The following is a 13,806-nucleotide window of genomic DNA, read 5'->3' as shown; positions in this document are numbered from 1 at the left end:
ACAACAACTGCAGACACGCCTGACTCCCACACTGTAGCAGCTGTAGTTATATTCAGACTCTGACTTCAGCAGTGTGCTCTCCAAATATGTGTACTCGCCCTGCAAAACCAAACCATTTTGCTCTTGGGGGCTTTTACAAAGAAAGAAGATTTTATAACTACTCTTTTGCAGTGATTTGCTAACCACCCCCCCAATGAAACACACAGGGAGGCACCAGACACATGTTTTGAGTGCAAGTGCAGCCTTTTTGAGTTAGAGGTTGTATTTTTTTTTTTTTTTTTTGTTGTTGCTTGTTTAGCTGAGTGGAGGAGGGAAAATTAACTACATGGTTCTGTGGGTTTATGGGAGGTTCTCTGTTCCTCCCAGTGTCTCAGCCAGGTGCTGGCGAGTGTGGGCATGCACACCTTCAAAGAAAGACTCATGGAGAAAGCTCTTTGTTCAAGACGACAGGCAGACTGAATTAGTCACTCACTGGTGTTATCTGACAAAAAATTCTTATTCATTCATCGCCGTGGTATAGCCATGTTTGCTGAGTTAGATTTAATTCTAAATGATGCTGATAATGGTCTGAGAGATGCATAAAACGGGTTTGTTTTGCTGAAGTGATGCTGCCTGCATCAGAGTAACGGGATCATTGTGTCAGTGTGAGCTTATGTCTGTTGTTTGGCAGCACATCAGTGGATTTTAGGCAGAATTTGTTCTGCAGCAATTTCAAGAGTCCTGCGTAAGACACACGGTGTATTTATGGACTCCTGGAGAATCAGAAAATGGGGCTATAATGAAATTACATGAGAAAAACAGTGAAGCTCATTTGGGGATTTTATTTCCTGTTTTTATATACATATATGTGTTTAACCATAAGCATCGGCTTCATGGAAACTGGAAGGAACTTCAGGAAAAATATACAGAAAATCCAGATTTGCAGAGACAGACCTGCACACTGACATGGAAACGATAGTCTAATGGTCTGATAGTTCTCAGAAGAGAGGTTGTGATGCAGACGAAAACGATATGTGAGGTTTATTGAACGCTCCTACTGCTGGACTGCATTTCCCGTCCTTGCATTTCCAAATCCCATCACTGCATGAACAAATCATTTTACCAGAGACTACAGAGTTTCCATTATTCCTGGGAGTGCTGCTTCCTTTTGTGCATTGAAGGGCGGATAGTGAATTGATCAGTAATGTATCAATGGTGGCTATCTTTAGCCTCCATGGGCCACGTTTAAAAGAACACATCAGCCATTGTCTGCTTAGTCATGAGGTTGCTGAGGTTTTTTTGAAGGATATGTTTGAGAAGGCTGACATTTAACTTAACAATATGTAAATATCTCAGGAATAAGAGAAATAAAGAGTTGGACAAATCGTGAAGCCCAAGTTTCTTGTATCAGCAGCAACCACAGTGTTTGTAATGGCAAAGTCCATGAAGTGAGTGTCCTCACCAAGCTAAGTGGGTCATGCATATTTTATCTCCCTCCCTCACATACATTTGGGCCCTTAGACATCAGTGCAGCTCTAACATCATGTTATATTATCTATTTTGGTCTAAAAGGAGCCTAAAATGAACATCATAGAAAATTTCTTGGCGCCATGCTTCATGCCCTGCCACTGCTGATGACCGCATCTATAATTCATCCCGAATTTTAAAATTTAAACATGACTGACACTCCTCAGCCCCGCAGAAGTGACTTATTACTCCTCTGTCCTCACCCATTACAGGAGATGTCATGTTAAACATTATTTTAATATCATAATCACTGACACAAAAGTGTTGTGCTGGGATCCAAATGATTTCATTCACTGTGACACTGAAGTGCTCCCAGTTTGAGAAACTGTATTTTCATTAAATTACCACGGTGAAAGTGTTTACTGCACAGTGTCTTCTGCATCCCAGTGGATTCGAGGTTGGCAGCAGATTTCCTCCTGGACCTCCTCTGTCTCCTCCAGCAGCAGGAAGGTCATATCAATGGTTAATTAGCTCGTCATCATCAATAATCACACTCCGTTATGATAATACTGTGCCGATTCTTCTTCTGTTTATCTCTAGACAAAACAATACATTTCTACACTGATCATTTGTTTATTTTGTTTGATGTTATTATCATATTATTGTTATATAATTAGGTTTGTGCTTGTAGTTTTTGTCTTCTTATTAGTATTCCAGTCATACCTCAGTCAGATTTATCATTTTATGTGGTAATGACATCCAAACTGCATCTTTATGAAATGTATATATACGTATCTGCCCCCCCCCAAAAAAAATAGATAAAAATAAAAATGACTTGGCAACTCCCCAAAGCCTTTTATGAAATCTGTTCCAATTCTGTTCAACCAAAACTCAAAACACACCAATTAACTTTCTGTTATTTGACTAATCCTTTAATCTTCTAATTTCAGCTATACTTCAATTTACTTTTTTTTATGCACAACAATATTTTATAAGATAATAATATTCTAACAGCATGCTTATTTAAATATGAAAGTATGTTCAGTTCTTGTTTTAGTTTGTAATGCTTTATATAAACTAAACCAAATGACTTTAAAAGTGTTATATTGGCACAGACAGACGGTTTATGACGTGTTTGTGACCGCTCACATCAACCCACGTCCAGCTGCTGGAAATCATCTGATGGATCAAACCATCCATGGGGGGGGGGGGTGCAGGATTTAAGAGGCCACTCCGGTCGGGTGTTATCAGTCTGCAACACAAAAACAGCCCCAATAAAAATAAAAAGAACATTATTTCAGATTTTGAAAGCTTCTTCTGTCGCCCTTTGTCCTCGGAGAGTTAGTTTCCTCCCCCTGTGAATCACTTGGTGCAGTCTATCTGGCCGACATGTGGGATTTCGCTGCAATTGGTTTCGTCAAGTTAAAAGAAACCACAACCGGAAATCAAGCATGTTTGCCTTCAGAATAAAATCAAGCTATTCTAAAAAAAAAAAAGCTGTCAAACTGCAGTGAACTTAGAGAACGTATTGAGTGATGTCAAGCTGAATTAATATGATTAATGGAGCAAGTGTGTCTGTCTTAACTTAACTTAACTTAACATTCATTTCATTTATGGCTTTACCTTATATCGTCAGTGATTGATGAAAAGTTATCGTTCACCTTAAACGAGAATGTTAAGCCAAGTTTAAACTGTGAGAAAGTAAATCTACATTTGTAATGATTTTAAATCCTTTCAAAGAGTAGTTGAGTTTAACCAAAGCGGCAGGTTCAGCTATAAGAAGTTGCCAAGTCTCCAAATGGATGTCCTTTTCCAGCCATTTTTATTTTCACTAGTTCTTATCTGTGACTTTGGTTTTTATTAATCCATATTTATTCTTTACCTGTTCTATTACTCATTAGCATATTTTTATTAGCATTAATTTAAAACTATATATATTACTGTTAGATGCACTAATCCCTATTTAATAGACATTGTGATGTACAGGTGCTGTAGAGACCTGAAGTATATTTGTCATGTTTTATTTTGGAAATCTCTAACAGGAAATGTGTTTTCCTATTGTTTCCAGCTTTCCTAGGATAACAGGGACTGAGTGACTGAAGCGGTTTTATTCTCACACTATCTGTTTTCCACTGAAGACCTGTAGACCCGCTGGACAGCACCGACTCACCTCAACATTTCTACACATTCCCAACTCTTTTAAGTCGGACCCGCTTTTATTTCCCCATCTTTTTTTTTATCACTTTTTTTTTGTGTTGTTGTTGTTGTTGTTGTGGTTGTCTCCCATTCCGGTTGGATTTTACAAAAGGGCGTGTTTGGGCGAGCTGTACCGGGAGTTTCATCTCCTGTACTTGTGAGGCTCTGAGGAATGACAGCAACTGGAACCGGACTGCGATCCGCCTGAATGGAGACAATGGATTATAAGGAGCTTGGAAATCATCTGGAGGAGAAGCTGACTCTAACAGACAAATGTGAGTATCCTGGTGAAAAGAAATGAAATGAGGTCATAGATCTGACTGATCAAACTGATTTAGTCATTTTCCCATTTCTTCTCCTTTCCCCTCTCCACCCCAACCAACCATAAAGAATCTGTGCATTTATTTATTTATTTATGAGGCAGTGAAGAGCTTGGGCATAATAATAATAATAATTATTATTATTATCATTATTCAGCAGCTGCTTCAGTGCGTGGTATGATATTTCTCCCTTTCTACATCTGGGAAAACAGGATGTTTGTCCGTCCTGTAGTTCCTCCACAGCTCACAGCGGGCTGCCTGCATCTCCTGACAGGCAGAGATCCTGGAAATGCTGCACCGGAGCTGCGGTCTCCATTTCCATACACGCCAGTGGTGGGGAGGTGGGGGGAAGGGGGGGCACATAGGCAGCACACTGGAGAGACAGGGCTCTAACCCCGCTGTACCGATCCATGCAGGGTTTTAACCCTCATTTATCTGCTTGTGTTGCTCTTGAGCACTTCAGTAGATTCAAGCTGCTGCAGAGCTGCTCAGCTCCATCTCCATCGATCCTTTCTCTCACTGCAATCCTCCTGATTATCCACCTGATAATAGTGGTATAAAAGTGATATAAAATAGATTATATTACAACTCCAAGTAGGATATTTTGGAATATGCTCCTTTTACATTTAGATTTCTGGAAAAGATTGTAAAACAGACAGCTTGATTGAGGCATTTCTCTGTCACCAAGTTGGATTTCTTTATTTGTGGATATCATGTTTAAAAAATGTTCAAACCTGGATCCAGCTGTTTTTATGTAATTGTGGTGTGTTGTAAGCTCATGCAGGACAGCCAGTTGTCGGTAACAAAAGGCAGCCATATATTAGCTTTATGCAGTGCACCTCCACTGTACATGACTCCCCTTGACCTGTGTAAATGCTAGAAGGTGACTTTGTGTTCTCATTTCATATGGATGTGCAGAGCACTGGGCGGAGGGAGAAATGTCAGCAGAAGCTTTTTGCAAAGCCAGGCTTTCACTCTGCCCAGTCACTTGATTTCTGCACGTGTGGGCGGGAGTATTTATATTCAGCCTGGAGAAGGAGAAGAAGAGCATTTATTGAATATTTAAATCTCATTTTGGATTCTTCAGCATCATCTTTTCTTTTAGTTTGTGACTAAGATAAGAGAAAAAGACAGCCGACCATCAACAGTCAACCTCTCACATAGCTGTAGGTGCACTGATCCATAAACGTATACAGTTACATATTCAGCAATATAATATTTTAGCTCTAATAGTGATCTCTTATCAAGTTTAGACCCCAAAATGAACGATCAGGTAACAGATATTTTCAGACAACATTTATCTAAAAATTATTAGGTTGATCAAATGAGAACCCAAGTTAATGTCAGATCACGGCTTGTTTTACCTCATGAATCCAAAACATCTGCAATTTATTAGGTTTACTATCATATTTAGCAAATAATCTCACTTATGTTACAAACAGCTGTGGTGGCGTTGATAATTTGGATTTATCTGAATGCATGCTGTTCCAGTGTGTGTTTTGCTTCTAAGCTGTCTCTTGCAACTTTATCATGAGAATGTGATGCAAATTTTTTGTAGCCTGTTTACTGAAACGCTGGACAAGCTCGCCTTGTCTTGGAGAAAATCATTGAGAAATGACCTGAAATGCTAAAACAAAAGCGTGTTTTGGTTGCAGGCCAGAGCTACCGAGAGCTCCAAGCACGCAGGGTCGAGCAACATGTGACGTTATCAGGAATGCTAGACGCCGAAAAAGGCAGGGGCATTAGATAAACAGAAACATTCTTCCTCTCTGACTCCTTTCTGAGAGCCTGAGTCTTGTTAAAAAGCAAAAGCCAAGGAGGAGATGGGAGAGGGGATCATAAGCTAATACTAAAGTGACTTATTCAGGTCTGATGCTGGCAGACCTTTAGTTTTACCTCTAATTTAATATGCCCACACACACACTTATCTTTCCTGACCTCCGTCATCCCTCACACCCCCTGAAGCCAGTCAACCAGCAACATTACGCCACTTAATCAGAGTCTGTTTTTGTGCCTGCTGGTGTCTCTGAGCCAACGCTGCAGTCAGGGCATTTTCTTATTTTTTGAGACACAGCTAGCGGTTTCCTTTCTTACTCGCTTGGCTATTGCTGGAGTCAAACCAAGCCTGTCTAAGACATGACATGTTCAAAGACTCTCTGTTTGTAGCCCACAATAGGAGTGGCACTGGCTTCCTTCACACAGACAATTCACTTTTTGTCAGTCTCTGACAGGAACTCTCTAAAGGAGTTTATATTGTATACATTACAACTCCTTCTCCCTGATATCTGCACCGCCATCTGTTCTAGCTTTTTTTTTTTCCAGCCCTGCTGCCCTGCAGCCAGAGTTTCGAGTTAAACACCATTCTGTGGAAAAAATCATGAGACGTGGACTCCCTTTGGCCTTGTGAGCTTCCCCCAGTCATGCTGACGTAATGTTCTTGGCACATCTTCAACATTGCATCCAGCCTGGAAACGTAGATTTTGGCCTAGAAACCTTCTTCCACCAGCTTTTGATTTGCTTCTGTCATTAGTCATCCTCAGGAAAGGAAGGTCTGAGCTTTTCACCTTATAAACAGAGAGGAGTCACTCTGATGTATGGGGCTGTAAATCATGATTATTATCAGCACTGATTAATTCCACCAATTTTTAGTCAAACATTAGATTGTTATTATTTTAATCCACAAAACATCTTGAAATAGCTGGTAACCAAATTACAGTTCATACAGTCTATAATGATGTAAAAGCAATGCAGTCTGTTACTTTTAAAATGATTAACAATTGTTTCTGTAAAAAAAAAAACAACTATTTCATGATAGTTTAGCATCGATAGCTTAAGGTGGCTCAAAGCTACAGATCTTTGTACTGCTAGGTATTTTACTGATAGTACGGCCTAATATTAACAAAAATGTCATTCATAACTAACACATGATTTTAATCTGCAGATATATTGATACTGAATAGATCAGTAAAATATTCATATGTGATTGTTTTCCTTTCACAGTCAGCCGACCATTTCCATTTCCAGTTGCTACATTATTATTATGATTAGTATTATAAATACGCTGCCTCTGAACATAATCCAGCCAGTGATTACGTTTCACTCAGGACTAATTGCTTTTACAGTTTAGTTGCACCGGAGGATAATTTCTCTCAGATTAGGTTGTTTTCTGAGATAACAGTTCTTGGTTCACCTTTTTAGCTCTCAACCTGAAAGCCTAAAATGTTGTTCTCCAAAAATGAAGGGACAACTTTAAAAACTCAGAGGGAAACCTCAGGAACCTCCACAAGACAAAGCTCCTCTCATCTCCTGCAGTCAGACGGGGCTCAAGTTCTCACAGCTCTGCCAACTGGGTCTGGTTTGCGGCCTGGGGGCTCGAATTCTTGTGCAAGCCGGTGGGAGGGATGGGTGGGGACGGGATCGGCACCAACGACTCCCCGAAACTGGACGAGGAGTCGAGCTTACAGGCACATTGTTGTGGTGAGTGGAGGAAGAAGAGGAAGAAGAAGAAGAGAGCTCTCTCCCCTGCATGCTCCACGTCAGCAGTCCACTGCGACCAGATGCCATAAATCACAGTCATGACGCCAACCGCTCGCACAGGAAAGGAGAGGAAATGCTCCATTCTGCTGCTTAGTGTGAAGGAGAAGGAGGAGGAGGTACCTTCCCGAGAGCTTATGCACAGATTAGTCATGTTTCCTGCCGTATCCGGCATTCGTACAAGCAGAAGTCATTGATATTGATAATCCCGTATGTGGCATAATCCTGTTAGGAAGAAACAGTGCCAGGCAGAGTTCGGTCATAAAAGCAAGTGTCATTTCACGTTTTATAGATTTCAGTCATTGTAGCAACACCTAAAAACTTTCTTTGCACATCTGTGACTATGAAAAAAAAGAAAAAAAGAAGCAGACCAAACTATTTTTCATCCACATGACAACTATTGCGGACTAAATCCTGCACTAGTTACTGGGAACACTGTGATCTTGGCTCCAGCACAATGCTACTCTCTAATGTAGCCTCAACATTCGAGCTGTAAGTTCACTTTGATGTCTGAGACAGAGCCTGCACAGTATTGATTATATCCTGAGGCCGTCCTCGTCTCTTTGTTTATTCTGCATCGCACCCAGTTTTTGCCTCCTTGGACTGTCTATTAAACTTTAATTGATCAGCATTTGTGCTGCTTCTGCAATTGTGCGGTAGCTTCCTGCTGTGTTTGCTGCAGAGGAGGCCTCCAAAAGTTCTTTCTTTGAAGGAGAACATGCATAAACATTTCTTTTGTTGCTTTAGGAAACAATGCCCCACAATAACACGACGTTAGTGTTTCGGCGTCAGTGGCGTTCAGCTGTGTCTGGTCCTCGTCCCTCCTTACCCAGGCAGCCTTGTAACATGTACTGGATGTTTCTGTTGATGTGCTGCTCCAACCTCAGGCGACTCGCTAACAGATGCAGCCCACCCTCTCTTGGTTTGAAGTGTGTGTGTGTGTGTGTGTGTGTGTGTGTGCAGATAACATCCCTGATGTATCTACGTTTGGTTCAGGCCCACTTAAACTCACACTTGTGTCACTCGCCACACAGACTCTAATATTATCGCAGGGACGATGGTGGATGTTTGCTACTTACACCTGTTTAATCATTTCTTCTGGGAGTCAGGACAGCAGATCTGATAAAAACTCGTGTATATGATCAACTGTCCCGAGTTAAAACTGATCTGATCCAGACTTCTGTCCTCATGTGATGTGTCACATGTTTGCCTGTCTTTCTTTCCAAACCTCTCTGAGTATCTTTCAGCTGTCCAGGCCGATATTTTTGCTGTGTCTTCTGCTGCACCGGTCGATAAATGATCTCCTTGCAGTGACGCCACATCACGCTGCTTCTTGCATTATCCGCATCGAGCTGTGGCGACCCAGCCAGCGGCTCGCTGTGCCCTTTACTTCCCCGAAATGACCCTTGAGCTGCTCCTCTCTGGGATGACAGATGAAGACCAGGCTGCAAAATTTTCTCCGAGCTCTCAGTTCATATCAAACAGACTCTGTTTTCCAGATTTGATTAGTTCTGCGGGTTTTTCCACAAATGAATGAACACATGTTTTTCAAACAAAAGCCAGCACAGTACATTCTGCTTTTCCCCCAGTCTGTATTATGTTAGTGAACAGGAGCTCTGATTCATATCATTTATGAAATGAAAGAATCAATTTGTGCATGTTTTACATTTACCTCATGTATTAGAGGAGCCAAGCTGTTTCAGGGATGTAAATACGACAGAGGAAAGTCTATTTGCAACACTAAATTATTGTTGCAAACCTTTTCCAGTCTTCGTAGATTCACAAATCTTAAGAAGCTCAGGGAAAATATAAAATGTTAATCTTTTTTTTCCCAACAGAATGCCTCACTGGAGTTTATAGGAAGATCATGGCTCTAAAACAGCTGTATTAATCTGATAATCATAATTCAGACATTTTACACAATATTAAAACAAAGATCAGGATTTTTTTACTGTCGCACTCAGCTCCAGCTCAAGTAAACATTTAAATGAACAGTTCAAAACTCAATGATATGCAGCAAATATTCACAAATAAGATTATTTTTCTTTTGGAGTCAATTTAATTAAGTAAGTATGTCCGTACATACTTGAGCTCATAGTCAGACGTCACAGCTTTGTGGCATTAAGAATACAAACGGCTGTCATTAATTGACCTTCTGCGATCGAGCTGAATGTTGCTGACGGCCCCTCGCAGTCGTGAAACCAGACCTCAGCTGAGATTAACTTTGGTCGATCATCACACCTCACCACGCTGCCAGGTCAACGTTAGTCAGCCAGACACAGTTATGCCCTACTTAGTGTGTCCAAAACACCACGAGTGTGTTGGGGCAGCTGCGGTCTACATACGCTTGTGTTGACTTGGTTTCCAACACAAAAGACTATCAGGACTGAATAAAGCACGCTGAGTATTCTTTTTCTTGAAAATTACATTTCAGTATCAAAAACCGGGGTCAAAACAGGAAAGGGAAATGAAAAGAGTTTGTAAAGAGGAACTTCTTGAAGGGTCTGATACTGGAGTGATCGGTTTCTGGTGGTCTTCAGCCTCAGAGAGATAAACAGGACACAGCGCGACTGCTTGTTACTGCAGATTTTTTGTTTGCTGTGTTTATTTATGCTCGACACAAACTTTGCCCATCTATGTGAGCGTGAACAAAACTGGAGTGGACCTTTGAGTGGATTAAGTTCAAACTGAGTCGCCATGCTTTGATGTGCTATATCAAAGTTTGGCTCCATCCACATGTTTTTTATGCACATTTTTCATTTGCGCTAATGTGCAAACGTCCTCTGTAGCTTCTTTTCCTCTGAAGAGACGAAAAAAAAAAAACTAAAAACCTAAGATCTCTGTGGAACAATGAGGTGTTACTCAGTACTCAGCGTAATTCAGTTAAAGCATGGAGTAATTGTGGATCTAAACACAAACTCAGCTCTGCTCTGATTGGTCCAGAGTAGATTCTCAGAGAGTCATCTCAGAGTCATCTTTGTTTTTGTTGACACGCTCTTTGCGTTATTCTGTGACAGACGTTTTTGACATTGTGGAACTTATCTGTTCGATCAAATGTTGAATTTATCGGTATTGTGTGTTGATATTTTCTTTTCAAACCATTCCAGCATTTGGCACTTTACACTTTTGCTCACCCAGAGAGAATTTTGGCCCATATTTCTTTGCTATCTTTTTTTAATCTGTGGCGTTTTACCACTTTAGTCTTGTGCCCTGAAGCTGTGCAGACTCAGTATCCCTGAGGGGGTGAGCAGCTTTATGGCTCCTTCGGCCACAATAGAAACATAGCCTGTTTAAACTGGAGCTTATTTACGTTATTTTAACCGTTGCTATGTCGTAGAGACCCGCGGATGAGGTCAGAGCTGAGGAAGTGAAACTCCCTGACTACAACCTCAGTCACAACAAACCACACCTCAGGCGTTTTAGCCTCTGTCTTGCAGTAAAAGCTTTTTTCAGGATTTAAATCCAGCTCAAAAATCGTCTCTGGCTTCATTACCTTTGACCTCATTTCTAGTATCAACTTTGAGCAGAGAAGAGGGAAACAGTAAATAATAGATGATGTATGTGTGATTCATGCTTGGCTCTGTTTAACATCTTCATGACTCGGTCACCCACTTTTTTGTGGCTAAAGGCATCTGGAGAGCCCTCCGGCGTACAGAGGAGTAACATCCTGTTGCCGCTTTGACTGGATTTATTCAGGCTTTTATGTTAAAATCCACGCTGTCTCTGCCGTATGTGAGCAATAATTTTAATGGCTTATCCTGCTTGGGGTTGAACATTGAGAGAATGGGCCATCCCACTGATGTTTCGTCTTATGAACCAGCATCTTGTATCACATTGAGCCAGACGATGAGTCACTTGTGCTAAAAAGTCTTTTCAGTTACCCTCTCAGTGGAGTTTTTTGGTTTTCTTGACTTCTAGTCATGCAGATGGTTAGATAATAGATAATGGATAATACTCGGGAACATTTTTCTTTGGAAATGCTCTCTTCTTAGGAAAAGGTTCTAGGTAAAAACACAAACCAGTGCATTCTGAGAATTTACAATCTGCTTCTCTGGTTTGGACCAGCTGCTAATGGTGGTTGATGGTGTTTCTCTGGAAATGACAGTATTATAAAGGTCATGTTAGAATGGCATTCAGTGTGAATAAGTCAGTAAATACGCTTCCTTGAGTTAATGCTTTTTCTTCATATATTGGGTTATTGGGGTGAGGATGCAGCTTTAGTTTCACGCTCTTTCTTGTATGCAACAATCACGAACATATTAAAGACTCCAGTTACAAGCTCTTCTATTAAAAACCACTCAGGTGAGTCTGCTTGCTTCATTGCAGGTGATGAAATCCACGGTTAAAAGGTGGCAATGAGACGCCTGCTGTGGTTTTTATTTTAGTGTGAAATTAAAGGTGGATTGTTTGAAACAATACTGAGGACTTCAAAAGGTAAATCCGCCATGTTTATCATTTTAAATGTGCCGTGCAGGAATGGAAACCTGACGGACATGAGGGAGGTGTGATGTCGGGAAAGGTCAGTTCACTTTGAGAGAGAAAACGGAGCATTATCCGCAGATAATTTTAGAGTGAGCGGTCTGTAATTCAACCTCTGCTTTAAAATAAAGGTTTCTCTTCTTTCATCGTGACAGACTGGTTGTGTTTCTCCTGCGACGGTGATTAGTAGCTCTGCTTGATGGGAGCCGGAGCTCATTACAAACACAGCTGTTGGTCTGATGACCTCTCACGGCATAATGGGAGAAACTGGGAGGGTCAAAGATTTGTGCAGCATTTGTGCGTGAGACCTGAAGTTTCCCCAGTTTGTGTTGTTGACATTTTCTGTATCACGCATGCTTGATTTTGAACTCTGTGACCTTTTGGTTTACTCGGCTTTATTGTTGTGTCGTGTGATAATGCTGCACCGAGAGATGGGTTTACCACAGATAGACCACAGATAACTTTTGTACCACACACTCATGAAACTACATGTGTGTGTTTCGGCCTTTGTCGCTCACTGCAGGAATGTTCTTCCTCTGCTTTTCCTTTGGGCGTGGATGCTTGTTTCCCCAGAGCATTTCCATTTTTATATTTTTTTTGTGTCCCCTGAGGAAGAGAGGAAGAAATGTCCAGCAAGTGCACATGTGCTCCTTGACACTTTGTAAAATATCTGTTTTTGCTGATAATATTACAGATTTCTCATTTGTGGGGGGTTTTTAACTCCTTGCCCATCCAGGCTGAACTGTCACACACAAAGGACACACATTCGTTGTATAAACATGTGCTCACGAAACGTGGATGCCAGGGATTCCTGAGGTCGGCCTGACCCAGATCCAACATGTCTCGCTCATCACAAAGATGCACATACATGCTTGTGTTACCACACGTGAATAACAATTGAATGTGATCTGCTTCAAATGGGCTCTGCTCCCCTCCACCTTTTTCATCAATTTAATTTCATTTAAGATCACATTCTTGATTTATCATGGTGGAGTACATTTTTCTAGAATATACATGTTTAAACATATATCCTGTAGTGACAATGAGAGTTTGATTTAATTTTAAGAGACAATTGGTGAATTAAGGAATGAAGTTTCACGCTGAACTTAAAGCGTTTCCTCCAGATTTGTAGGCAAAAAGCTGTTAATGCTATCTTTGGATATAAAGCAAAATCAAAAGATTTTAATAACGTCTTGGAATCTAAAATGCACATTTAAAAAACCTAAAACTTGCATTCTGCTGGAAGACATTAGCATGCCATTTATTGCGTTATTGTCGTTCGTCACACTTTCCAGATGTACATTTGAAAGGGAATTCTGGGAAATGCAGTGCATCAGAAGCGTCCATACTGTCTCAGTGGTTAAAGTAAACACTGCTTGTCTGTCTCATGTATCGCAAACCATGAGGCTATCACCGGTTCAATTTCAGCTGTGGCTCAGCTTTAATGTGGCTCACAGTCTGGCAGCTCTCGTTTAAACGCTGTGCACAATTTTCTCCCCATTATTGGATCAAATGGCTTTTTGTTGTTTTTGTTTTTACACCAGATGGATGTGGACTTTATCAGCCAAAGTGTTCCACACACACACACAAACAAATTAAAATTTGCCGGCCTGGCCTGTGCAGTCAATCTGTTGTGCCACATGGTGCAGTTTGTGGCCGCTGTGCTGTCCCAAAGTGCCTCGACAGAAGCCAGTCCCTTTTATGGCCGACATTCTCAGTATGGTGCTTATCACTATTTTTAAACCTGGAGTCCGTCACAGCGGCCACAGAAACCTGAGATGACTGTGGAGGGTCGGGGAGCGGAGGGAGGGGTGGACGTCCAGTCGAATCT

At 41.1% G+C, this 13,806-nt stretch overlaps 1 protein-coding gene across 8 annotated transcripts in view; it reads left to right on the top strand.

Annotated features, from left to right (window-relative positions):
* The first annotated feature begins 3,568 nt into the window (after positions 1-3,568).
* Positions 3,569-13,806, top strand: part of LOC115051285 (MAP7 domain-containing protein 1-like) — a 31,451-nt gene continuing 21,213 nt past the window's right edge. For all 8 annotated transcript variants that reach the window (XM_029514643.1, XM_029514641.1, XM_029514642.1 and 5 more), the window contains exon 1: positions 3,569-3,917. In XM_029514643.1, the coding sequence (XP_029370503.1) occupies positions 3,851-3,917 (67 nt within the window). In that variant the 5' untranslated portion in view covers positions 3,569-3,850. The remainder of the gene's footprint in view (positions 3,918-13,806) is intronic.

The sequence above is a fragment of the Echeneis naucrates genome, chromosome 11 (genome assembly GCF_900963305.1).
Source record: "Echeneis naucrates chromosome 11, fEcheNa1.1, whole genome shotgun sequence".
Lineage (NCBI taxonomy): Eukaryota > Metazoa > Chordata > Actinopteri > Carangiformes > Echeneidae > Echeneis > Echeneis naucrates.
This window is presented reverse-complemented; position numbering and strand designations above follow the sequence as displayed.